The following is a 27,749-nucleotide window of genomic DNA, read 5'->3' as shown; positions in this document are numbered from 1 at the left end:
TGTTTATAAGGAGAATCAACGAAGGTGAACTGTTCGTTACTGGAAAAGGTTACTTAGTAAATGTTGGGATGAATAAATCTAGTGGTAATACAAATTCGTTTCTGTTGTGTGAAATCTAAACAGCTCACAGTACAAATAAATCAACACCAATACAGAAGTTTACAGGAATTCATAAAAAATATAAATGTCATAGTAAAGAACAATTGAATTAATATAAAAACTACTACAGGAATTAGAGTTTTTAGAATTAACAAGTCATCAGCTGACATAACCTGGCCAATGAGCATTAAGCTGTGTCGTCAGCAAGTCTTTTCCCATCGTGCTTTTCGTCAACGCAGTCGGTGGAGAGCAACTGCGCTCGGCTGTAGAATCCGACGAGCCCGCCTCTCCATCGCGAGAGTTATTTTGCACACGTCAGCGTGACATCAGAGCAAGTCGGACGTAAGTCGGACACTTTTCTAACCGACATGCATCTTGCGCGGATCACCGGTGATCGATTCTGCGCATAATTTGCTCATCTCAAACAAGCCTCTTGACCACTACCTAAGCAGCAAACAGTCGCCAATGTCACATGACAACTGTTACTTTTACTCCGGAAGACCCAATCCAGACTTGTTAGTCATAATCGTGATTTCATTTATGAGGTGTATTTTATATTTATTCACAGATATCAGTTCTATGAAGTCAGATATCTAAACAGTTATAGTTTAAAGTATAAATGTGTTTCTAATAAATCAAAACAACTAAAGATTTGAATTGGTCTCAATGGAATATTCCGCCGTTTGAGCCACCAAGCGCCCCCTACAGGACAATACATTAGTTCATAGTAAACTATTATAACGTGCCACTTACTCTGGTTTTCCCGGCTGTTGTCACACTTTTAACACCAGCAGCAGACTTGTGCTGAAACTTTGGCGTTTGTCAGTGTCTGTGCTTAACGAAATGCTACAAATACGGAAATTATTTTGGAGTAAACGGACCTGAAGCGAAGCAGTATGCCAGCGCCAGAGCTCTACACAAAGGTATGGTTTAAATACTCACTGCTACATTTTACATCAGAGGGATACAAATTTGCTTGTAAAACAGTTACTTGTTTGACAGGACCATGCTAAAAACAACAACAGAAACCATCACAGAAATGATGTTGTCATGATTAAATTGGGAATTGTATTGGTTTTAATGGGAACTATAAGTATTTCTGTGGGTCTCTACTGGTGTGATGTTATCTGGTGGATGGAAACCAATAGCACACCATTAAATCCTACTGGAACAAGAATCTAAATACACTACATAAAGAAATTTTGTATTTTAATGATATTTATAATGAAAAAAAAAGTTTTTTCAGCATGAAATGCATTGATAAAACTGATGCTTAATATAAGACAAATTAACTAAAAGTACTTGATAATAATATATATCATGACTGTAATTGTTAAAGATATCTTATCTTATATATGCATTGAATTTGATTTCACGATTACTGTTATTCAGACAAAAGTTTTAATACTTTAATGTCCACCTCCTGTAGTTTGCTCGGGTCTGGATCCCAGACACCACAGAGGTGTGGAGATCGGCAGATCTGACTGCAGACTACAGACCTGGAGATGCGTTCCTTCATTTAGAGCTGGAAGATGGCACGGTGAGTGACCCAGTTTTAGCCACAAACTTGAATTTGATCCATTTTACCCATCCAAAAGGGGTGTAATGGAAAGAAAACAAGAAATGTGACGTGGTCAGGTGGTTTGAAGGAGCAAGGGTATGTCCAGCCTGAGACAGTGTTGAGTCAAGTTAGAGGAGGAAATGAGTCAGGCTGGTAGCGAGGGGAGCGTTGTTAAAAATAATGGGTGTTGGTTGGAATCCAATAGCATATTTCTGTAACTGCACCCAATGCTGTTTGCACAATTTATGGTTTACTGGGGGAAACTGGTGTAAAGTTGTCAGGAGTGCAAACTAACTAGGCCAGAAGTTCTCTAAAGGGCCCCTACCCTATCTTGGGTCATGATTTTTGCAGTTCATAATAAAAATCTTCTAAATATCTGTAAAACTGTAAACCGTGTGTGGAGAGAAGTCATACCAAGCATTTCACTACATGACATAATGTGTATAGTTATGTATGTGCCCAATTGATCTTAAAACGTTTTTGCAGGAGACCGAGTATAAGCTGGACCCCAAGAACACCGTCTTGCCCCCTCTCCGCAATCCAGACATCCTGGTGGGTGAGAACGACCTCACGGCTCTCAGCTATCTCCATGAGCCGGCCGTGCTGCACAACCTCCGGGTCCGATTCACGGACTCCAAACTTATCTACACTTACTGCGGTAATCAGGAACTGCTGACGCTATCAGATCAGCTGGCTGTGACGTTGCAAACTAGATGTGTTAAGATCATAGATCAGTGCCAAATTGCCAAGACGCAGTTGTCTCAGTCTTTTTAATTTATAGCATTAGTCTGATACGTTTTTAATAATTTTACTTATTTTACACACGCACACACAACAAATATGTAAATTTTTTAATGTAACTGAGCTTTAGTTAAAAAAAATTGTTCACCCCAAAATTATAATAAGCCAGTATTTTATTTTATATTTTATTTAAGCCATCCTAAATTATATCTGTGCTTTTTCAATGGCATTGGATAGTGCCCCATTTTTAAAGCTCCATAAAGCTCATCCATCAGAAACTAATCCATACATTTATTAAATGTTGTGCGAATTTATAGGTTTTGTAAGGAAAATATTTATATTTATATTTATATTTATATTTATATTTATATTTATATTTATATTTATATTTATATTTATATTTATATTTATATTTATATTTATATTTATATTTAAAGAGCTCAGATACAAAAGTGTGTGTGACATGATTTCCTGTAAATTAGTATTTTTTTATGAGCCTCCTAATGGATTCTTCCAACAAACCAGTTTTTCTGAATGGCCTGAGGCCGGGATGAAGCGGATTTGAAGCGAAAGTTTTTAATGAATGTATAATATATGCCAGGAGCATTTGGTTAAAGGTGCAGTGTGTACATTTTAGCAGCATCTAGTGGCGAGGTTGCGAATTGCAACCAACGGCTCAGTCCACTGCCCACCCCTCGCTTTTGAAACGCATAGAGAAGCTACGGTAGCCACCACCGGAAAAACATGTAATCGTCGAAGACAACTTAGTATAAAAAGTTTGTCTGTTAAAGGCTTCTTTAGAAACATGGTGGCACAAAATGGTGACTTCCACGTAAGGGGACCCTCTGTGCATGTAGATAAAAACGTCTCTTTCTAAGGTAATAAAAACATAACGGATCATTATAAAAAGGTCTTTATACACCCCTGATAATATAGTTTTGTATATTAATTGCCATTTCTGTCAAGAGGTCCTTCAAAAAATTACACACTGCACCTTTAAGTCTCTTTTTTGATGGATGTGGCATTTAGTGGCTTTTGCATCCAAGCTTATCTAGAGTCTCGTTGACATAAGCCAGTGATCATAGTTTATAAAGTTTGAAATAGTCATATTTTTTCCTCTTGAAAAAATACATTTCACCATAACTGTATATGGATTAATTTTTGATGGATGACATTTTTGGAGCTTTAAAAATAGGACACTGTACAATGCCATTATAAAGCTGAAAAGAACCAGGATATTATTAAATTTATCTACAACTATGTTGGGCTGAAAGATGAAAATGTCTTATTCACCTAGGATGGCTTGAAAGTGAGTAAAATATGGGCTAATTTTTATTTTGGGTTGAACTATTTCTTTACTTAGGATATTCTCTTAGCCGCCGGCAACAGTTGTGATCATAAATCATAAAATTGGACTCAGTAGGGCTTATGTCATCTGTACTGCAGTGTATTTAGACTTTGAGTTATGTACTCAGAGATTAGAAAGCTTTGCATAAGGTAGAAAAGATATTTCAAAGACACTACAATTTAGCCATTGACCATTAACCTCTTTTACTGCAGAGCAATTGGCTTTAATGTCCCAGTACTTACTGTATGTAATTTGTTATTAATCATAGGGATCATATTGGTGGCGATCAATCCTTATGAAAGTCTGCCGATCTATGGGACAGACATCATTAATGCATACAGTGGACAGAACATGGGTGACATGGACCCTCATATATTTGCTGTAGGAGAAGAGGCCTTCAAACAAATGGCCAGGTATGTTTGCGCTTCTGATTGGGACAGAAGTTTTTGTCGAAACAATTATTACAGAAAGAAGACAATTTGTGACAGACAATAATCTGAATTTTACCCCTGTAGAGATGAGAAAAATCAGTCTATTATTGTCAGTGGTGAATCTGGAGCAGGAAAGACCGTGTCTGCCAAATATGCCATGCGTTACTTCGCCACGGTCAGCGGCTCCTCGGCTGAGACCAGCGTGGAGGAGAAAGTGTTGGCATCCAGCCCCATCATGGAAGTATGATGACCATATGTCTAAATATCAAAACCGTTAAACAGATGTCAATATTTATTTGCCATATTCTATCTGTATCCAGGCCATAGGAAATGCCAAAACCACCCGAAATGACAACAGTAGTCGTTTTGGGAAGTACATTGAAATTGGGTTTGACAAGAAGCATCAGATCATTGGGGCGAACATGAGGACGTATCTGCTGGAGAAATCCAGAGTGGTGTTTCAGGTTACAGCCTCTCATCTTTTCATTCATTTCAAATAATTACACTGTAAAAAAAAGTTGTTTTAGATTAATAAAGTAAGTGTTCGTGCTGCCTTAACTCTTTCCCCGCCATTGATGAGTTATCTCATCAATTAAGAGAAAAAGTGTTCCTGAAGAGATTTTATGATTATCTGTAATTCCGCGATTATCTCACTTACCCAATTTATTAAATCAGTTTTTTGCTAAAACATATTTTTGAAGAAAAATACCCATATTTAAAGGCGGAGTCCATGATGTTTGAAAGCCATTGTTGATATTTGAAAACAAACACGCCCCTACCCCAATAGAATCTGGACCTTCTGCTGATAGACCCGCCCCACACATACGCAACCCGGCATTTGATTTGATTTGATTGGCTATAAGTGTGTTTTGGTAGTCGGCCCGAAACAACTTTCAACAATTTTTAAGTTGAATAAACTAAAAATAGGGCAGCACAAACACTCACTTTTTTAAGTTGAAACAACAAATCTTGTCTTAACAGTGTACTACTTTTTGGTTTTCTGAGTCTGAATGACCATTTACTGAAATACTTAAAAAAGTTATATTCATTTAGATAAGTGCCTCTTGCCTAATATTGACCACAGATGGGTGAAACCCACTGTCAGGTCCTCAATAAAATGAGATATATATATATATATATATATATATATATATATATATATATATATATATATATATATATATATATATATATATATATATATATATATATATATATATATATATATATATAATTTTTTTTTTTTTTTTTTTTTTTAATTTAGAGAATATTCTCGTTCCTGAATAAAGGGATGGCTTTTTGTTTCATATTTCAGGCGAGCGAGGAGAGAAACTATCATATCTTTTATCAGCTTTGTGCCTGCGCCCATCTACCTGAATTTGCACCTCTGAAGTTAGGTATGATATCTACTCTACCTTATACATCACAATGATTGTGTTTATATTAGCATTATTTGATCAAATTCTAGATATATTTCAACAGACAAGTGCCAGTATTAAGCATAACTTCCCGTGAGTAACCGGTCTCTCTCTTAAGGTAGCACTGAAGACTTCCCCTATACGAATCAAGGCAGTAGTCCTGTCATAGAGGGTGTGGATGACCTTAAAGAGATGCAGGCCACTAGGAAAGCCTTTTCATTGTTGGGTATAAATTATCTCTTTTCTTCTTAAAAGTTCTTATTGTTCTTGTCTTTCAAATCTAATATATGAATATTTAAAGGATCATACACATACACTCACCTAAAGGATTTTTAGGAACACCTGCTCAATTTCTCAATAATGCAATTATCAAATCAACCAGTCACATGGTTGTATCTTTAATGCATTTAGAGGTGTGGTCCTGGTCAAGACAATCTCCTGAACTCCAAAATGAATGGAAAAGAAAGGTGATTTAAGCAATTTTGAGCGTGGTATGGTTGTTGGTGCCTGGAGGCGAATGGGCTACAACAGCAGAAGACCCCACCGGATACCACTCATCTCGACTACAAATAGGAAAAAGAGGCTACAATTTGCAGAAGATCACCAAAATTGGACAGTTGAAGACTGGAAAAATGTTGCCTTGTCTGATGAGTCTCGATTTCTGTTGAGACATTCAGATGGTATAGTCAGAATTTGGCGTAAACGGAATGAGAACATGGATCCATCATACCTTGTTACCACTGTGCAGGCTGGTGGTGTTGGTGTTATGGTGTGGGGGATGTTTTCTTGGCACACTTTAGGCCCCTTAGTGCCAATTGGGCATCATTTAAATGCTACAGCCTACCCGAGCATTGTTTCTGATCATGTCTATCCCTTTTTGACCACCATGTACCCATCCTCTGATGGCTACTTCCAGCAGGATAATGCACCATGTCACAAAGCTTGAATAATTTCAAATTGGTTTCTTGAACATGACAATGAGTTCACTGTACTAAAATGGCCCCCACAGTCACCAGATCTCAACCCAATAGAGCGTCTTTGGGATGTGGTGGAACGGGAGCTTCGTGCCCTGGATGTGCATCCCACAAATCTCCATCAACTGCAAGATGCTATCCTATCAATATGGGCCAACATTTCTAAAGAATTCTTTCAGCAACTTGTTGAATCAATGCCACGTAGAATTAAGGCAGTTCTGAAGGTGAAAGGTCGTCAAACACAGTATTAGTATGCTGTTCCTAATAATCCTTTAGTTGAGTGTACTTCCTCTCAGAGAAAATTATTTACAGGACAATTGAGTTTCAATTTCTACAAACCACCATTATGGTGATCAGTGTTTGCATTTCATCAGCTCATTTGCAGAAAGACATTTTTGCTAACACCTACAAAGTGGCAATTTAAACATGTTATAAATTATCTGTTTGGTATTTTGAGCTAAAACTTCACATGCATACTCTGGGGACACCAAAGATTTATTTTACATCTTCAAAAAGTCTTGTGAAATGTCTCCTTTAAGTCATTCAACCACTACTGTTTCTGTATCTGCTCATACTAGGAATTACTGAGACGTACCAAATGGGTTTATTCCAGATTCTGTCTGCAGTCCTTCATCTGGGGAATGTGGAGATAAACGAGAGGGGTTCATCTAGCTGTGCCGTCTCTGTGAGTTTTCTTTTTATTTATATTGTGTTTATATTTATGCATTTGTCAGATGCTTTTTTTAATCTAAAATTACTTGCAGTGTTACCTGGGAATCAAACCCATTATCTTTGCACACAATAAGCTACACTTCAAACAAGACATTGTTTCAAAATTAAAACTTTAATTTGCGTTTATTTCCTCTGCATTTGCATGCATTGATTTGTATTGACTCCAGGATGAAAGCGGTCACCTGGCAGTGTTTTGTGAACTCACTGACATATCGTACGAGTCCATGGCACACTGGTTGTGTCACAAAAAACTCAAGACCGCCACTGAAACCTTAAACAAGCCAGTTACCAGGACGGAGGCCGTGAACGGCCGCGACGCTCTCGCCAAACACATTTACGCCAAACTGTTCTCGTGGATCGTCGGTGAGATCAACAAGGCTCTGAGCACTTCATCAAAACCGCACTCGTTCATCGGTGTGCTGGACATCTATGGGTGGGTGAGGTTCTGTTATTAAATCTTCACAGAGTATTGATAAGCAAATAACAATAGACAAAACACGGTCTGTTTAAACAAATAACACGCAAAGAATGACTCCATTTAATATTTTTATTAAACACATTATGTAAACATTCCCTGTTTTGTTTGCACTCAATAAACAAATCTTTATTTGATATTTGTTTAAACAAGCTATTATGTTTGTCTTTTGTTGGGAATTAGTTTAAGATCAGATCAAATTTTTTGTTTAATGGTCAACATTATCGTCTTCACAGGTTCGAGACCTTCGAGGTGAACAGCTTTGAGCAATTCTGCATCAATTACGCCAACGAGAAGCTCCAGCAGCAGTTTAACATGGTGAGCATTTTCATACGCGTGTCAGCTGCGAACAAGCGTTCATGTCCGATCACGACTCACACAAAGTATTTTCCCTCCAGCACGTGTTCAAGTTGGAGCAGGAGGAGTACATGAAGGAGCAGATCCCCTGGACGCTCATCGATTTCTACGACAACCAGCCATGCATCAATCTTATAGAGGCCAAGATGGGCCTGCTTGATCTTTTAGATGAAGAATGCACTGTAAATAAGTCATAATTGTTTTAACAATTCACATTTTGGGAACAGTGTTAAACCCTAAATAATGCTTTCAGATGCCCAAAGGTTCAGATGAGTCCTGGGCGCAGAAGTTGTACAACACTCACCTGAAAAAAAGCTCTCACTTTGAGAAGCCTCGCATGTCCAACACAGCTTTTATCATCCAACACTTTGCAGACAAGGTAGAGGGGCGTCTCGAAACACTAGTATAAAATGTGGCTTTGCTATGTGGTGAGACAGAATGAACTCTTTTCTGTTTCAGGTTGAATACCAGTGTGATGGGTTTCTGGAGAAGAATAAAGATACAGTCAATGAAGAACAGATCAATGTGTTAAAGGACAGCAAGGTTTGTGAACTTCAACATTTTTGGCACATGCTTTCTGCTTCTCATACTTAAGAGGAGAGGCATGAACGTGTTGCAGCTTGTGAAATTTTATTTTCAGCTGTCAGTAACTTGAAGGTAAAATGATTAAATACCCATGATTGGAGAAATATCGCCATCTGCTGTTCAGTTGATGACTCTGTCTAGGTTTCCTAACTTGTATGTGATGAAATTAGGGTGATGGCTTGTCCTGCTTTGGGTTGTATGGCACAGCATTTTTCCAGCATGTCACATATTAGGGAAAATGGCCCATGTTTTTATAACTGTTGGTTTTTAATTGTCATCTTAAGAAAACACGCATTTGTTCTTTAAAGTTTCAAGTCAATCTTGAAAATTTTCTGAACACATTATGAATATTAGAAATGTAACATTACAAAGACAACAGTTAAACAGTTTGTCACTATTTCTGAGTTCAGGATTTTTTTAGGAGGGCAATCATGAGCATCCATTTAGGTTGTAGCTGTATTTGAAAGTTAGGAGAGACAGCAGCTTTCCCATGAGTGGGTGTGGTTTTTCAGCGCCGAAAGCGGATACACCCTAGCATTAATGAGCAGAGAATCCTGCCTGTTTTTCCAAGATTTTGATGACTTTATTTATTTGCCATTATTTCCATCATTCAAATTTAGTTTGATGACTAATAACACATTTTCTATAGTGTGACAAACTTGACAACACATTTAATATCAGATTTTACGCTGACTTTAAAATGTCTTAAAAATGTGTCATAGTTTCGCCTCTATTTGACAGCGCTACATCAAAACCAATCCAACTTTATTTATAGAGCACGGTTTAAACAAACTTCAAGGTTACCAAAGTGCTTTACAATTATAAAATAAAACTAAAATAAAAGAAGACCAAATAAAAATAAAATGATAATAAAAAACCATAACACCAACTAAGTAAAATAACACCAACAATGACAACGACAACAAAGACCACAATAGCTTTCAAAGTGCAGGGAATGCCAGGGAATAGAGATATGTTTTTAAACGAGATTTAAAAGTGTGGAGAGTAGGGGCAGCTTTAATGTGCGGTGGTAGCTCATTCCACAATTTGAAAGCAACTGCTGTAAAAGAGTGATCGCCTCTGGTCTTCTATCTAGTCCTGGGCACGATTAGCCAAAGCTGATCCCCAGACCTCAGTGACAGGTGTAATTTGGGTTTTTTAGCGGCATCTAGCAGTAAGAGATCCATCAGTCAAGAGATCCATCTAAAACTCACACATTGCACCTTTAACACATTATGCGTGTTAAAGGATTAGTCCATTTTCTTAAAAAAATCCAGATAATTTACTCACCACCATGTCATCCAAAATGTTAATGTCTTTCTTTGTTCAGTCGAGAAGAAATTATGTTTTTTGAGGAAAACATCACATGATTTTTCTCATTTTAATGGACTTTAATGGACCCCAACACTTAACAGTTTTTTTCAACAGTTTCAAAGGACTCTAAACGATCCCAAACAAGGCATAAGGGTCTTATCTAGCGAAACAATTGTCATTAAAAAATTGACTAATCCTTTATTAAGTGAGATATGAGCCCTGAAGCAGAACCAGTTGCTGATCTATAAAGTATAATTTTCCCAGTGGTACATATAAGATGTCAAAGATAACACAGGAACGTCTGTAAGATGTCGGCTAATGATCTGGAAAACATCTGCTGTGTAAAAACATCTGATTACCTTCCTAGAAAAAGCAGTTTTACATCTAAATCACAAACATTTTACAGACATCTTCTAATATGATGTCCATATCACATCTGACAGGAAACGTCTCAGAGACGTATTGCAGATGACCAAACGCTCAAAAAATGTTGCAGATGTAAATGCAGACATCAAATACGTCTACAGGATGTGTGTGCTATTGTCAGTCAAGCTTTCATGTTTACCCACAGTTCACCCTGTTGGTGGAGCTCTTCCAGGATGAAGAAACCCCCGCAACACCAAAAACCGCTGCACCATCCAGCCGTGCAAAGATCGGACGTACCATTCAGTCTTTAAAAGAGCACAAGAAATCAGTCGGACTGCAGGTTAGAATGACCAGCAAAAAATAATGCACATCCAAATTGTCCGGATCAAAAATATGTCAAATAGATTAACATTCATTTTATTTATTGTCCTCCACTTCATTCATTGTCATTTCTCTGATACATTTCACTTCTTTTCATTTCAGTTCCGAAATTCTCTGCACCTGCTCATGGAGACGCTAAACTCCACCACCCCACATTATGTGCGCTGTATTAAACCTAATGACATCAAAGCTCCATTCATGTCAGTCCACTGAGTTAAGAGATTAACCAGCACAGTTGTATTTTCTGTTGTGTAATATCTTTGTTTTTGTAGGATGGATCCTCATCGAGCAGTCCAGCAGCTCCGGGCGTGCGGAGTCCTCGAGACCATTCGTATCTCAGCTGCAGGCTTCCCATCCAGGTGCAATGACAACTGACACGGCAGCACAAACCAGAATTTCACAACTTAAAGATTTCATAACCCAATTCTGATTGCGAATGTATAGATGATATAGCTGTAAGAGTTCATGTTTTAATGTTCACTGCAGACTAACTGATGATCTTGTATCTGTTTGCTCTGTTTTTGCTTAGGTGGACTTATCAGGAGTTTTTCAGTCGGTATCGTGTTCTCATGAAGCAGAAAGATATCGTGTCAGACAGAAAACTGATCTGTCAGAATGTTCTAGAGCGACTTGTGCATGTAATATGCTTGTCTTTACAACCATAATGATACGTTATTGTACATAATGATACATTTTAAAGCTATCACTTTATGCCTTTATCAAACTGGAAAAGACATTATTACAAGGATTCAATGAAGTATTTTTTAAGGTTTAAACTAAAACTCAGATAAATGTGATTGTTTGTTAAAAATTGCATTGTGCCATCACATGATAAGAGACCATATCATGATACTTCATTCGCTCTCTGCAGGACAAGGATAAATACCAGTTTGGCAAAACAAAGATCTTCTTCCGGGCTGGGCAGGTTGCTTACCTGGAGAAGCTGAGGGCAGACAAACTCCGTAAAGCCTGCATCGACATCCAGAAGACCATTCGGTGCTGCCTCGCCCGCAAAAAGTACCTCCGTATCCGGCAGGCGACCATCACCATACAGAGATATGTTCGGGGACATCAGGCTCGCTGGTGGGTGCCAAAAGTTTGGGTCTTATCGCTTTTATGCTTTAGAATTAAAAGTAAAGCTGCAATCTGTAATTTTATTTGGTAAGAAGTAAACCAAAAGCAGTTGTTGAGCCACAACATAAAAGATCAGTATTTAATACTGTCTTATTTTATCCTCATTATCTTATTTTAAACATAAATATGAGTATGTAACCTATGACTTTGTTACAGATTTTGTTTGTATGACTTTGTTAAGCTGAAATGGCGATAGAGAACAAAGTTACAGATTGCAACTTTAATGGGCACCTAGTATTGAGCATAAATGTGTATTAGCAGTGTGTGAACCATAGACAGTAAAAAAAGATGGACGTAGTGTTCGTGACGTCACCCATAGGTTTCTGAATCTTAAAGTAGGCGTTGCCTGCCGTCGCTATCTTGGACGCGTGTCACCATGCATCATCGCGCATCACTCGCGGATATCCGAAAATGGGTAGAGGCGGGACGTGGGTGAAGCTAAGGTGCCTAGCTCGACTCTAGTGACGGCAGTGGCTGTTCAACCGTCACTCAAGTGCCCACACCCTTAATTATGCAGAACTTTAAGGCTTAATATCATTTAAACGGATGAGTTACAAAAAAATTCACCCACTCACAGCTATACAGACCAAAAACACTTTTTGTACCAGGCTGTAAACATATTATTTTCTACTGTAAAGTTGGCCATTTTAAAATTGACTCCCTTTTGGAGCCTGCCTCTAACGGCCAGTCGATGAATTGCAGTTTAAATCACTTCCGTATTGGCTTCATTAGAGCAGTGGTTCTCAAACTGGGGCCCGGCTTCGAGATGGTGCCAGGGGGGCCCCAGTTTTATGACATTTTATAAAATACATTAATTTATCATGAATTCTGTGTAATTAAACCTAAAAAAATAAGGCGACTAACCAACAGCACTACTTTGTATAACTTAATATGTTTTGTTTAATTAAAATGTTAAATTTAAGAACAGTTTTTGTCATAAATTTTCTTTGGGGGGGCCGCGAAGGAATGCACCGTACACAAGGGGGGTCGCACGCGGAAAAAGTTTGAGAACCACTGCATTAGAGAGATCCGAAGGTTGCCCCTCGGTGTGAACACAACCCTACAATGAAAAAATCCACCTTTGCCTTTTTAATCTTCATTAAACCAAAGCAGTTTCAATAGACATGCTGTTTTGATTTTCTTGTTAATGTGATGTCACACTGATAAAGCCCCTGCCACGGCCACTGACTGTGGAAAATGTTTTTGCTCGCACCCAAAAAGGGCATTTTAGACGTGATATAATAAATGATCTGTGGGGTATTTTGAGCTAAAACACAGACACACCTGAGACCTGAGATTATATTTTGTAAAAATGGGCATAATATATGTACACTTTAAAGAAATAATTAATAGTATTTACTAACCCTCATGTACTTTTACGCCCATATTCTGTTAGTTTTTCAATTAACTAATTCTTCGCCAGCCATTTTTTGAAAAGTTTGTCACAAAAGTTTCACAAAAAGCCTTCCAGGAAAATTTTCTTCTAAAAATATATAAACATACAAATATATAAAAATATTAATCAAATCGTACACAAAATTTAAAATTAGTTAATAATGTTTTAGCTTCAGTTTTTTCATAAATTGGATAATTGCAGATAATTGATGTTATTGCAGATTAACATAAAAATTCATCAGGAGCACGTTTTTTTTGCAAATGTTTTCTCTTAATTGACAAGATAACATGTCAGTGGCGGGAAAAGAGTTAAAAAACACAAAATACGTGTTTTTAAAGAATTTTAAAAATAAAATCAGTGTAAGCTAAACAAACCTTATGTTATCTCTGCCCTCCTTTAGCTTGTGCGAGACCATGAGAAGAACTCGGGCAGCGGTGATCTTTCAGAAAAACACTCGGATGTGGGCAGCGAGACGACAGTTTCGGCGGCAGAAAGCTTCAGCGATTCTCATTCAGCGGTTATTGCGTGGCTATGCAGCCCGACTGGAGTATAAACAGGTATGAGACCAATAGCATTTTAATTAAGCGATGATTTCATGACATGAAATCAACATTGACCTTGATTTACGTTTAGTAACAATACTTAAGCATTGAAATGTTGTTTTTGATTAAATAAAGCTTGTCATCTTGTTTTTCTATCCAGTTGGTGTATGAACACAAGGCTCGATTGATCCAGCGCTGGGTACGAGGCTTCCTGGCCCGCTGGCGTTACCGTCGCATCAAACGCGCTGTGCTTTATTTACAGTGCTGTGTCCGCAGGATGCAGGCCCGCAGAGAGCTCAAGAAACTCAAGATCGAGGCCAGATCCGTCGAGCACTACAAGAAACTCAACGTCGGCATGGAGAACAAGATCATGCAGCTGCAGTGGAAACTGAATGAGCAGGTAGATGATCTTTAGCATTCATCTCCTCTGTCAAAGCTGCTCTGATATTCACAAACTTACGATCTGTCCATCCTGGTGTTTTTAGCATAAGGAGAACCGAGAGCTTTCCGAGCGAATAAGCGCTATGGAGAGCCACAATGTCTCTGAGATGGAGAAGGTGCAGGTTCAGCTCAGGACCCTTCAGGAGGCTGAAGAGGAGGCTCGTCACCGTGGAGACAAGGTGTCATCGCTGGAAGAGGAACTGGAGTTGGTCCGGCAAGAGCTGGAGAAGAACAAAGCGGTAAAATGGAGAAATGAAAACTATTTGTGTGCAACTTTTTAACAGTTTAAGGACAAAAGGGTGAAACTGATCTTATATCAGCATTAGCAGATATGCTTAATATACAGTAAATGTTCAATCCTCTCACTGTTATCTGGGTCAGTGACAAAAACGGTTTGGCAAGATGAGAAATTCAAAAATCAAAAAAAAAAAAATTTGTTTCAAAAGCACACATCAGGTATATTTAAATGCACATAGTGTATTTATGTTAATTTTATGCAATAAAATTACCATTTTTATGAAAGTTAAGACTGAATGGACCTGAAAATGTCAAATGGGGTAACCGCTAATTGCGCCAAAGAATAAGAAATATTTAATATTTTATCCACCTTGATGGCATGTAAGTCACATATTCATCAAAAAAATTATATAATTTTATTAGTCATTTCTTTATGCAAATTTTTGATTGCATTTTTTAATATTTGTACTGACATATGCTAAAAACAGCTTTGTTTTCTAAATAATCTTTAACAAATCATATTACACTAAACTAGATGATTATATTTTATTCCACAATTTTTATGAATATATTTTCATAAAAAAAAAATTATAGTTACACCAATTGACACAGACCGGTTACACCACATTGACATTTTTGCAATTATTCCCCAAATATTCTTTCAAAATGAAATAAAACCAGAAATTTGAGACTCAAAAAGAGAATGTATGCAAGTAATCTGCAAATTTATTTTGAAATTTTAACCCTTTCACATTTATTGAACCATACGGACACAAAATAATTAACGTCACGTCATTGACACATCTGCAGATGGTCGCCGAGCTAAATGAGAGGAACGCGGTACTGATGAGTGAAAAAGATGAGATGAAGAAACTGATTCAGGATCAGGAGCAGCAATTAACAGGTAGACTCATGGGTTATGAGATTAGAAGCATCAAAGTTTGATTTCAATATTTAAGTCAATATTAAAGATATCAAGGTTATGTTTTTACAAAATGTTCTTTACATTATGTAGGATGATTTTATGTATAAAACAGTAAATCACAAAATAGGACTTGAGCTGGGTTGTCACAGACTGGATCACATATTTCCTCTGTTTTTTTTATATTTTAACAGAAAAGTTAGACACGACCCATCAGGACGTCACCGAGCAACTTCAATCGGAGCTGAACGAGGAACGTTTCCGCTACCAGAACCTTCTGACCGAGCACCTTAAACTAGAAGAGCGCTACGCTGACCTAAGATCAGAGAAAGAGGCTGTAAGATATAGTCCTGAGGTCACCACAGAAATTTAAATACACAAATGACTGACATCACACAAAAAATTTACAAAATGTGGAAACTGTATTTTTCAACAGGATCTCTCCAAGCTAGGACATAACCGAGCAGAATCTGGTTACAACAGCAGCCAATCGGAGAGCATCCACGTCTCTGACCTCACAGGGTCAGAGGTCAGCTCGCTGGACAAAGAGGTCAGTTTGATGCACGTAGTAATGTAATTCCTCCAGGTTTTTCTCCATATGTTGATGTCCTTCAGGTTTGCTGTGTTCATGTTTATCATAGGATGCTGGGCAGACGGCAGCAGATTTGTCCCTGCTTTTGAAACTTCAGAGACGAATCGCTGAGCTGGAGAAAGAAAAGATGGACCTGCAGAATGAGATGGACAGCAAAGAAGAGCAGCTACAACAGGAGAGGGCTAAAGTAAAGACACAAATGTTAAGTATTTTATACAGTATAACCTGCAAAGTTAACTTGGTCCTTCTTTTGGTTTTTTAGGAACTGGAGGAGTGTCAGAGACTTTTAGGGGCAGAAAGAGACTATGAAGCTCTGAAGGTAGGAGAAAAGATACTTTATACCCACAAATCTCTCAGGTTACTCTTTTAAGAGTGACGTGTGTGTGTTTTCTGCTCTTAGCGTCAGGAGCTGGAGTCTGATAATAAGAAACTGAAGAAAGATCTGCAGGAGCTCCATCAGTCTCTTGGTAAAGGGGCGGGGTCGAAGGCAAGGTCGAAGGCGGCGTCTCCTGGAGGTCAGACCTATAACGTTCTCCTCGAACAGCTCAACTCCACCAATGAAGAGCTTGAGGTGCGAAAGGAGGAGGTGCTTATTCTTCGATCTCAGCTGGTCAGCCACGAGGCTTTCAAACATAAGGTAAAGCGTAAACACACAGATGTACTTTAATAGGCCTCTAGGACATCTCAGATTTCTTGGGGTGGTTTCCAAGACAGGGTTTAGATTAATTCAGGACTTGGCCTTAGTTATATTAGGATATATAATTTGTTTTTACAAACAAACTGAACAAAAAACAATACTGGTGTGCATCTTGAAACAAAACAATGAATATGTTTACATGTACACCAATTACGCAATTATTTCCAATAATCAGAGTAAGGACTTAACTCTTTTCCCGCCACTGACGAGATAACTTGTCAATTAAGAGAAACCTATTGAAACCTAAATCATGAAAAATGCTGGAGCTGGCTGGCAACTTCTTTTAAAAACGCTGGCGGGGAAAGAGTTAATCGTAGTTCCTCTTCACTCCTGTTTATATGCAGTTTATTTTCTGATTATTCGGTAATGAATGTGCTTATCCACACATAGCCCAGTGCAGAGCACAAATGATGACCTCACATATACTGTTGACTATTTTAATTTACTTATGTTAACAAACACATTCTTATGGATGTATTTTGTTTTTTGGTGCCGTGATGACAGAAATATTATGATATTATGTGCCTGTAGCGATTTTATATATTGATTTGAGCTGTTTCTGGATGAAGGCAGACTGCTGACAGCGAGTTCAGAGAAAACTTTCTAATGTCAAGATTAAAATGAATTTGCGCTTAAAGGCTCTCTAAGCGAATAATGTGCGACGTCACTTCCTGTTGATGTTTGAACTGTTCTCAAACAAACGGAGCGTAGCTAACTCCTCCCTCTCCCTCTCCCGTCCGTGCTTTCATGAACGCGCCCAACCCCCACCCCCAAATCCTTCTTATCGTTTATTGGCTGGAACACTTTGTTATGTTTTGTTGTGCTAGGTTTGGCCACTATGTTGATATTGCCGTTTGGTATGTAACAAAAAATGTTTTATGGTCTAAAACGCGTCAATTCGCTTAGAGTGCCTTTATTGTATATGACAAAAACACACACGCACTTCAGTTAGTGCGGTATAGATGTGATTAAAGTATTTGCATGGTATTTAAAACTGCGTATGCCACCTGTTTTAATACAAGTATACTTGCTATGATTATGAGCTTAATCGCATTATTTTTATTGAAGTATTGTGTTTACATGAGGTAAATTATGATCGCAATATTGACAAAATCACATTTTTAACGCATTATGAGAGTACAAGATGTTATTAAATTAAGGCAGCTCAAACATGCATTTTAGTCTGGGTCTAGGATAAGCCCTGTCCAGGAAACTGCCCCCTAGTGTTTTCATTTCCTTTACAATGTACCCTAACCTAATAGTGAAGTATCAGTAGATCTTTATGGGCCTATAGCTTACTCTTACTTCTTGAACTTTTCAGGAAACTGCAGTGGAAGGAGATTCAGGCGACTCGAGCAGGTACAACATCTTTCATATTTCATAAATCTGTATTTATATCCATCATATGAGTTTTTATGTTGCACATCACTGTAGCATGATGATGTCATCCAGTCGTGACTCTCTCCTGTAACTCTCTCAGATCGCCCACGTTTGATCTTCATGAGCTTAATGAGGATGGAGAACTCTGGATGGCTTACGAGAGCCTGAAGGAGACAAACAGGTGCGATCAAAAGACTAAGGTAGCGTGCACACCAAAGCGCTTATGCCTGCGGCCGGCGTTTGTTTTCAATTGTTTCCAACGAAAGTTTGGCACTTTTCAAAAACATCCTCAGCTGGTTCGTCAATTTCACTTCTCACTTGGCCATCCAATCACAGTGGAGGAGGGGTGGGACAAATATTTCACAACAACCAACCCGCTCATTGTTCAATGACTGATGAACAAAGCAGAAGTATCATAGCAACAAAAGCACTCAGCTGAAAAAAGCTGGCAAGCACCTACAGTCGCCGTCCGTCTGGCATTTTCAGACGCGTTAAAACGCTTTGGTGTGCACAGCCCTAAATGTTCACACACACTTACACACTTGACCCTGTCTGAGAAATACATGCTAAAGTCTCATAATCTAATGATGAGATTTGAAGCATAAAGTTTGATTTCACTTTTGGCATGACTTTATTCACTAAATAAAGAGTTTCGTTGCAAAACGAGATAAATCCATTTTTTAACATTTTTGTCAAAACATGTTTATTATTATGTTATCATGTTATTATTTTGTTTTATGGTGCTACTTAGCTGTATTTTTTTGTTATGAAGGTTTAAATCAAAACAAACCAACTGCAGTTGCATTGAAATGAATTGGAATGCACAACCAAAAAACGAGATTTCTGAACAATAAAAAAAACGGTGGTTATCTCGTTTTGCAACGAAACTCTTAAAATATTGAAGATATCAAGGTTATGTTTTCACATATAGTTCTTTACATTATGTAGGCTGATTGTATGTAGAAAACAGTAAATCACAGGGACAGTTCTGCATTCAATAGCGACAAACAGTTGTGAAAGTACAGTACCATTATGTTTTTGATGCAGTGTAGTATTTTGGGAAAGTCTTACATCTTGCACTGCAAAAAATTATTTTCAAGAAAAAAATTCTTAGCCGTTTTGTCTTGTTTTTAGTAAAAATATCTAATTTTTTTTAAAATTAAGATGCTTTTTCTTGATGAGCAAAATGACCCAAGAAAATGAGTCTAGTTTTTAGACAAAAAATATAAATTTAAATGATTTTGTGCATAAAACAAGCAAAATATATATATATTTTTTTTGTCTAAAAACTAGACATATTTTAAGTAATTTTGCTCATCAAGAAAAAGCATCTTAATTAAAGAATTGTTAGATATTTCTACTGAAAACAAGACAAAAATACTAAGAATTTCTTTCTTACTCCTTCTCTTTCTTATTTCCTGTCATTCTCTCTCTTTCTACAGGTTACTGGAGTCACAGTTACAAACTCAGGGACAGACCCATGAGAAGGAAGTGGAGAGCTTGAGGGCGGAGCTTCAGCGGTTGAGGGCGGAGCTCGACCAGGAGCATCAGATGCTGTCGGACAGCCTGGAGCTTCCGCAAGATGCTCGGATACAAGCGAGCCTGCAGCACGAGATCAGTCGCCTCACGCAGCAAAATATGGTGGCCGTGCACATACACAGACAGTCGAGTTGACAATAGATGAAGTTTTTTGTAATGCATTAAAATGATTTGTATGAATTACAGGAGCTCCTGGAGCAGATGGGGAAACAGGACAAAATGGTCCGCAAACTAAAGAAGTACTTGAAAATCTACACAAAAAAGTTTGGGGAGTCTGAAGGTAAACATTTGTCCTTCAACATCTCAAATGATTTCAATACTGGCAGTAAAAGAGATTTGAATGCACTTGTCTGCATTTATGTTTTTAGATTCAATTCAATTCAATTTTATATATATATAGCGCTTTTCACAATTTGGTAATTGTATCAAAGCAGCTATATATTAATAGAAGCAGTGAAAAGCACAGAAAATCGACAGATAGCACAACATAATACACGATAGCACAAGCAGCTAAATTTGCTCCGGCTATAAATCAACATTAAAGCGAATGTATTACTAATGTAACGTTTAGAAGTTAAGCCCAAGAAGGCTGCCTCCCCGGGTTGAAAAACCCCCTAGGAGAAAAAACCCCCAGACTTTTTAGCCGGGGAAGTAAAAAAGTCCTAGGAGGGAAAAACCCTTGGGAGATATACTTATATGTATATATACATTGAAACGGATAAGGAGATTAGGGGGGTCCGGCTGGTGGTCATTGGTCAGGCATCAGCTGGGCATCACGTTGAAGAACAGCCAGTAGATCAGAGGTGTGCCCACTTTCACATTTACCAGAACTGGATCTGTTTGTCTCGTTGTCCTCGGGATCGAGGACGAGACAGGGAGAGAGAAACAAAATCTTATTAGCGTAGGGGCCGTCACACAGTGATGTGGTTTAAGTCAGCTCGGTTCCGGACAGGCTAACTATTGCTGGTTAAGTGTATTACATATAGTTGATGGTTTTAGAAAATTCTTCATTTTGCATTACATTTATGTTAATCATTTCCACTGTATTATTATTATATATATAATACGATCAAAGATTGCCATTACAGCAGTTTGTCCTGTATGTTTTGATAATGACAGGTGTTCATATAGAGCAGACCTCTCCAGAGAGTCGTGTGGGTGAGAGCGGCCGTACGGTCAGCATCGTTCGTAAAGAGAGAGACTTCCGGGGAATGCTGGAGTACAGGAGAGAAGACGAGAGCAAACTCTTCAAAATACTCATCACAGGTCATCTGAACGTTACAAACGCGCACAAAAAATGTATAACCCCAAACACCCTTATGTTCTGTGTGTGTGTATCACTGTTCTCAGATCAGTCTTCTGAATGTATCCCCCAGAACTCAAACCCAGAGGTGTGGCGGTGAATCTGATCCCATGTCTGCCCGCTTACATTCTTTTCATGTGTCTGCGGCACGCCGACTACACCAACGATGACCAGCGGGTCTCCACCCTTCTGAACTCATCTATCAATTCCATCAAGAGTGTGCTGAAGGTGCAAAACAGAGGAATCATTTTTATTTGTTGAAGAGATCTGTGAAGCCATTCAGAAAATCTAATCTTACGCTAATGAAAAGTTTTGTTGCTTTTAACATTTGAACATCTGAAAAACATGTTTTTGTCTGACCCTGCAGAAAAGGGGAGAATTTGAAACCATTTCGTTCTGGTTGGCAAACACCTGTCGATTATTACATTGCCTCAAGCAATACAGTGGAGAAGAGGTGAGCGTTATAAACTTCAGATTTGCAGTTTTGGCTTGTAACTCGAAGCGACTGATTAAGCTATATGCCCAGCTGCACTACTTCCTGAACTTTAGCCAGCTCCTTGTTTCCTGTCTGCCATAATTGGACAAACTGATTAATCCATGTGCGCCTGTCCTCAGTAGTCACAAACAAACTGATTAATCCAGGTGTGCCTGACATCAGTAGTCACAACAACAATAATCAGGCACACCTGGACTAATCAGTTTGTCCAATAATGGCAGACAGGAAACAAGAAGTTGGCTGAAGTTCAGGAAGTAGTGCAGCTGAGCATAAAGCCTATTGAACACTAACACGGTTTAGTCCACATGTGATTCAGTTATCAATTGAGAACAGGGATTTGGTTTTTGCACACACGTGTTTTACGCCCTTTTTGTTTTCATTGGATCCTAACGTTGCGTTTTCATTTTCAGGCGTACACGAAGCACAACACGCCGCGGCAAAATGAACAGTGCCTGACAAACTTTGACCTGTCTGAGTACCTTCAGGTTTTGAGCGATCTGGTCATTCAGATCTACCAGCAGCTGATCAAGGTCACAGAGAATATTTTACAGCCCACGATCGGTAAGATGCTTTGATTATGATGATTTAGGGTGAAGTGTTATTTTTTTTGCATGTTAAATATTTTTTGGGTCCACTTAAGGTGCTTTTCCATGGCATGGTACCCCACGGTTTGGTTTGGGTCGGGTCAGCTCATCTTACTTTGGCTTGGTTAGCTTTTCCATCGAGTTTGTCAGAGTGGGAGGGATTATAGGCGTGTCGTTATATTTGCGCTGCCTACTGCTGTGACATCATATAAGTGAGAGCGTCGTTGTACATTCCCATACATTCATTTATTTCTCAGTCCACCACAAAAATAAAATTGACCACCACAAATAGATGTTTACTGCCTCTGTCTCACATGACAGTTTCTGTACAAACACCTGTGGCATCGGTCTACACGCTCCGCTGAGCCTCATTGAAGTTGCATTTAAGCATATATGCAGACGTGCGCATCGCGAATGTGCCGCCACAAACGGCAAGTCTGGAAAAAAACTGTTATGGTGTTTCTGATTCTCAACTTGTGGATGTTTTTCATCGCTAAAAGGGAGTTTGGGAACTTACAATAAAGCACAGATGACAACAGGTTTGCTTGAGACAGCGCAAGCTAGCATGAAGGTAAAGCTAATCTTTTACATTATAGCGATGACGCTGGTAGTGATGATTCTCTCAGGCCAATCAGTGATCTACAGTGTTTTCGCGTCACGTTTTGGTATCAGCTTGGGTCGCTTGGAACCCCGACCGAGGTGGTACTAAAAAAAGTATCGGGTACTACATACTGCACCAAGTGAAAAAGCCCCCAAAAGTAAGCTGACCCGACCCAAACCAAACCATGGGCTACTATGCAAAGGAAAAGCGCCATTAGATCTGAAAACCGAGAGAGCCGACAAGAGACCCGAGTGGGTTCGGGTCTAAAAGTTTTACGTGTGCCTCAGACACAGGTCTGGAATAATATTAGCGGCATTGGGTCTCGGGTCATTTAAAATGAATGTATATTTGCCGAACGGTCCCAAGAAGACCTGAACTGTCTTGCATGTGTGCATCGAGCCCTTTTCCAACACCACGTTTGCCAAGATCGCTTGCGAAATTGTGTGGCTGGCGGTAGGTTAATTTTCGTTGCGACAGACCGGTCAATCAAACCAGTCGGCCCCGCCCCCTTAGTTACACATCAAACTTGGACAAACATTTTTGCTCGCGTTTTTACAATGGGAGCTGTCAGTTTAAAAACCTTGTTGCAGGATGTTTTTGATATATTTTGGACACAGAATGACCACCTTTCATCAAGGAACATTCAAGTGGAACTTAAAAATTACACAAAGGGATGTTAATAAAAATATTTTAATATAAATATGATGGGAAACAAGATTAATTTGAAAGTGAGGGTTTATATATCACAATGTAAGCGGGTGAAGCCTCATGTTACGGTTTTTATGATTGCAAATGACATCAGGATTAACACTGTTTATGTCCTGCAGGGTAAGATTAAATTAATTTACATTTTACCAGTCTAATATGGAGAGGCGCTGAACTTTAGCTAACATTAGCACAAGCTATAACGTTATATAACTTACTAGGAGCGAGGCTGTTTTAGTACATAATGATTGCGATTAAATACGTTTTGGTGACGTTAGCACAGATAAAAGCATTGTTCCTTCAACTTACCTTAGAACAAAATGTATACATCCTTGTTGATCTGGACATTACGTGGCATTTTGCTCAGTCTTGTTTGGGTTTAGAAAATGGAATAAAATAAATGTTACTGCCCATCCTCCCAAGACACCTGGGATTACCCCAGGCACATTGTGTTACCATTTTGGCACCATAAACACAATTGATGTAAGCTTATGATTTTGCCATGCTTTTAATGGGGCTGAAACCCGCAGTTGTCTGAGTTCTGGTCCCAGTAGAACTGATACACAACTGCCACTGGCTCATCTGCATTCGAGGGGTGGGACTTAGTGATAGGTCAAGAGGTTTCCTGGCCACCGGGTTTCTTTCTTTCTCAGACTGGTGGTGCGAGCCTCCAGATTGTAAACACGTCAGTGCAGTTTACATTTGGGAAAAAAATTGCCACTGGGTCAGGTTTGTCTCAGGTCGGGTCTTTCTTTTGAATTTTGAATTTAAACACGTTGGTTCCGGGTAGAAAGTGATTCGGGTAATTGTGGGTCAGGTACATTTTTTTGGAACTGAAAAGAACCCTACTTAATATGCAAATACAACTTTAAGAAATATGGCATGAGGTAGGTGTGGGATTATTTATCTCAATGGCAAATGGGATTTAGGAAATTCTCCAATTTTGTTTTTGCTAATATTGCAGAAATTATACATAAATCACAGTGTCGGTTTAAATTTTCTTTTTTAATTCTAGCTCCACCTCCTGGTTTATCATAATGCATTTGTGCAACATTTTTCTCTCCCACTGTTTTTGTTTTTCATCGCCCTCATCTCAGCCGCAGCTATGTTGGAGCAGGAGACCATCCAGGGCGTGATGGGTGTCAAGCCCACCGGCATGAGAAAACGCACATCTAGTGTTCATGAAGAGACTTCTCACACACTGGAGTCTGTTTTAAAACAGCTGGATGTGTTTTATTACACGCTGCTTCAGCACGGCAATGACGGCGAGCTCGTCCGACGTGTCATCAAACAGCTTTTCTACATCATCTGCTGCGTCACGCTGAATAACCTGCTGCTGCGCAAGGACATGTGCTCCTGGAGTAAAGGCCTTCAGATTAGGTACTAAACACACACATAACACAACACAACTTAACAAAACTATGTGTGACACGCTACTTTCCTTTTTAAATAAAGTCAATAAAGTTCATGGACATGAGTCATACGTGAGGATTTTGGGTTATTTGGGGTTCATTTTATTTATATAAAGTCATTTTTTAGATTTTTTTTTTCCTTGATGTTTCATTTGTGTTTGTCATGCTGCAAGGCTCCGCCCACAGTGACCCAGTATACACATTTAATATACATTTCTGTGTAGCTTGATTTTAGATCCATATGTGATTTTGTGACTATGCTTTCATCTTGTATGCTTAAATCTCTCTCTCTCTCTCTCTCTCTCTCGCTCTCTCTCTGTCTTTTAACAGGTATAATGTATGTCAGTTAGAGGAGTGGGCTATGGATAAAGACCTTCAGGGCAGTGGAGCTCGTGAGAGTTTGGAGCCTCTCATCCAGGCCGCTCAACTTCTGCAGATCAAAAAGAAAAGCCAAGATGATGCTGAGGCCATCTGTACCATGTGTACAGCTCTCACAACACAACAGGTGAGTGTCTAGATGCTTTCTGTACAACCTCTCAAATGTTTTTCAGTACTTATGAGTGTCTGCTTCTCTCTGGGACAGATTGTGAAAATCCTCAGCTTGTACACACCAGTGAATGAGTTTGAGGAGAGAGTATCTATATCATTTATAAAGTCCATACAGGTGCGTTATTTACTGTTGTGTATATGTTGTAACATTCATGTGGTTTGAATTACAAACTCATGTATTTGTCCTCTCCAGACTTTATTAAAGGATCGTAAGGAATCTTCTCAGTTGCTGATGGACCCCAAGATTGTTTTTCCAGTGACTTTCCCCTTTAACCCTTCACCTGTAGCTCTGGAGACCATTCAGATACCCAGCAGCCTCAATCTGAACTTCCTCACACGGGTTTAAAAAGAGGCCAGTGGTGTCTTACACGAACCTACATGAAATAATCATCAGCTATAAAGATCAATGGTATGTTCAAGCCTTTGGATATCATAGCCACACCATCAGGACACTGTAACATTTCAAAGGATTTCACTTAGGAACTTAAGGCACATTTCACTCTGTCTGTGTGTCTGTCTGTCATACAGTTATGAGACAAAATGGTTTATAAGGTTAAAATGTTTTGTCATTGTTTCGCAATATACTGTATGTCCAAAATGTATATGCTGCCTTTATATAAATAAAATGTTGGTATTAATTTAATAGAAATTGAGTCTCTGTATTAGTACTGTTTTGTGGTGTTGTATGTATTGGTGAGTTTATGAAACCACTGACTTTTAAATATGAAGCCAGTTGCCATAAAATATTTCATATATTCATACAGTGTGGATTTGTTAAATAAAATTAAGTGACAACTTAACCGAACATTAAAGTCAAAGGACTCTAAAAAGTTGTAATCTGTGGTTTACTGTGTGAATGTATTTTCCACAAATCAAGACCAGTTACAAATAATTTTACGATGTGATGGGGCGAAAGAAGTAAATTTCAACAAAATGTTTGGTTTGTTTATACAACTATGGAAAAAAGCATTTTGGTATGAATCAACATTCGCATACAGAAGATATAAGCATTTAAAGTGAACAGTTTAGCACGTGTGATTAAAAAGTCTAGATTTTTATGATATTATCTCATACACTACCCAGGGAATAATATGGATTTTTTTCCAGAAAACTTCTTGCATAAAATAGATTTAAGCACTTTCAATGTGTCTATGTATGTATATTTTCAAAAACTACCCAGGGCCTTGAATTTCCCCCCAGATTCACAAACTTTCAAGGATTTTAAAGCGTAACTAAACCCCTGGTCAGAGCCTGACTCCACCCACTGGCAATATTTGAAAAATGCAAGAAAAGTGGGCAGATCCCAACGGAGATAGAGGGGATGAACTAAGCTCGTACCAAGTGTGTGGTGAGATCGTAACAAGGGCGTGGTGAGCTTGAACCTGCTTACGTCACGAGTTACTTTTTGGACCCAACATCCAATAGGAAAATTCAACTGCAGTAGCCACCGTTCAACCTGAAGAGGGCAGCACTCAGACGTTTTTACACCATATATTATAGTATTGAAACACTTTATATCCAAATGTCAAAAAACTTACTAAAATCAATGAACAGCACTAATAAAGCATCATTCTTACAGATCATTAACTAAAAAAAGTTGGTTTAGGGTTTAGTTACTCTTTAAGGACCCGTGGGAACCCTGAAATTTGAAGTCGCAGATAAAGAGTTGCAAACTTGTAGAATTTTTTTTCTTTCCCTCAAATACAACACAACAGTTACACCTTCACAAATCATTCAGTGCAGCTGCACAATTTCTATTTTAAGAAACTCATACAGTATGCTAACGTTTTTTTGCTACAGTTGCTGCAGTAAATATGGTGCAAAACCTACTTGAATGCCTGCATCAAAATATATGTGAAGTCATACACAAATTTTGCCCTTCGCAAAGAGTATGCGATGGGAGTTGCATGCGTGTACACTGGTTTTTCACAAATATTTTTTTTTTTTGGGGTGGGGGGGGTATTTTTCTTAGCCTGGTGCAACCAGACTCTCGTACATTCATTTCATTTGTACAGAGAGTCTGGGCATGCTCCATTGCAAAGTGTAACTTCCATTAAGGAGGGTCCTCTGGTGAAGTTTAAAACTATTGGATCTGCCCAGAGTCACTCTGAATCTGCCATAACCAATCGCTAAAGTTTGGTCGTGACGCATGTCACTCAGTCTGGCGCACAACCTCAATGTCTGCGTTCTTAGCCACTCCCCGCTGTTCGCTGATTGGACCTGCAGATTTCTGCGGAGAAAACAAAACTCTACACAGCAATTCCAGACGTTGTTCTGAAGTGAAATGAAAATTAAGCGGAAGAACCTAGGAGGGCGGAGCCAGGCTATATTTTTCTAGCACAAACAAGTATATAACTACAACTGCTTGAAGCTGCTGCAACGAGTTTCAAACACTTTTTTGCTTTTGCACCAAATAGGCTTGTTCAACTTTATACGG

At 38.6% G+C, this 27,749-nt stretch overlaps 1 protein-coding gene across 3 annotated transcripts in view; it reads left to right on the top strand.

The window, feature by feature from the left end:
- The first annotated feature begins 813 nt into the window (after positions 1–813).
- The window catches only part of myo5ab (myosin VAb), a 151,484-nt gene continuing 124,548 nt past the window's right edge, over positions 814–27,749 (top strand). For 2 of the 3 annotated variants that reach the window (XR_012369984.1, XM_073868500.1), the window contains exons 1-36: positions 814–1,022; positions 1,529–1,639; positions 2,147–2,318; positions 4,018–4,162; positions 4,265–4,421; positions 4,501–4,644; positions 5,496–5,577; positions 5,717–5,824; positions 7,151–7,257; positions 7,472–7,737; positions 8,016–8,097; positions 8,178–8,318; positions 8,390–8,515; positions 8,596–8,679; positions 10,607–10,741; positions 10,885–10,982; positions 11,055–11,141; positions 11,312–11,420; positions 11,654–11,865; positions 13,713–13,869; positions 14,015–14,254; positions 14,340–14,534; positions 15,343–15,436; positions 15,649–15,791; positions 15,891–16,004; positions 16,096–16,233; positions 16,309–16,365; positions 16,447–16,683; positions 18,065–18,102; positions 18,224–18,304; positions 19,566–19,764; positions 19,849–19,942; positions 20,782–20,928; positions 21,039–21,193; positions 21,333–21,419; positions 21,872–22,022. Coding sequence is in view for 2 of the 3 variants with exons in the window: in XM_073868500.1 (XP_073724601.1) it covers positions 996–1,022; positions 1,529–1,639; positions 2,147–2,318; positions 4,018–4,162; positions 4,265–4,421; positions 4,501–4,644; positions 5,496–5,577; positions 5,717–5,824; positions 7,151–7,257; positions 7,472–7,737; positions 8,016–8,097; positions 8,178–8,318; positions 8,390–8,515; positions 8,596–8,679; positions 10,607–10,741; positions 10,885–10,982; positions 11,055–11,141; positions 11,312–11,420; positions 11,654–11,865; positions 13,713–13,869; positions 14,015–14,254; positions 14,340–14,534; positions 15,343–15,436; positions 15,649–15,791; positions 15,891–16,004; positions 16,096–16,233; positions 16,309–16,365; positions 16,447–16,683; positions 18,065–18,102; positions 18,224–18,304; positions 19,566–19,764; positions 19,849–19,942; positions 20,782–20,928; positions 21,039–21,193; positions 21,333–21,419; positions 21,872–22,022 (4,720 nt within the window). In the remaining variant the exon portion in view is untranslated. Of the gene's footprint in view, positions 1,023–1,528; positions 1,640–2,146; positions 2,319–4,017; positions 4,163–4,264; positions 4,422–4,500; positions 4,645–5,495; positions 5,578–5,716; positions 5,825–7,150; positions 7,258–7,471; positions 7,738–8,015; positions 8,098–8,177; positions 8,319–8,389; positions 8,516–8,595; positions 8,680–10,606; positions 10,742–10,884; positions 10,983–11,054; positions 11,142–11,311; positions 11,421–11,653; positions 11,866–13,712; positions 13,870–14,014; positions 14,255–14,339; positions 14,535–15,342; positions 15,437–15,648; positions 15,792–15,890; positions 16,005–16,095; positions 16,234–16,308; positions 16,366–16,446; positions 16,684–18,064; positions 18,103–18,223; positions 18,305–19,565; positions 19,765–19,848; positions 19,943–20,781; positions 20,929–21,038; positions 21,194–21,332; positions 21,420–21,871; positions 22,023–24,448; positions 24,732–25,093; positions 25,269–25,346; positions 25,428–25,505; positions 25,922–27,749 lie in introns of those variants that run through there. The other variant, XM_073868499.1, reaches the window with a different exon arrangement.

Source organism: Misgurnus anguillicaudatus, chromosome 6 (assembly GCF_027580225.2).
Source record: "Misgurnus anguillicaudatus chromosome 6, ASM2758022v2, whole genome shotgun sequence".
Lineage (NCBI taxonomy): Eukaryota > Metazoa > Chordata > Actinopteri > Cypriniformes > Cobitidae > Misgurnus > Misgurnus anguillicaudatus.
Note: the sequence above shows the minus strand (reverse complement) of the source record. Positions and strands in the feature narration are given on the sequence as shown.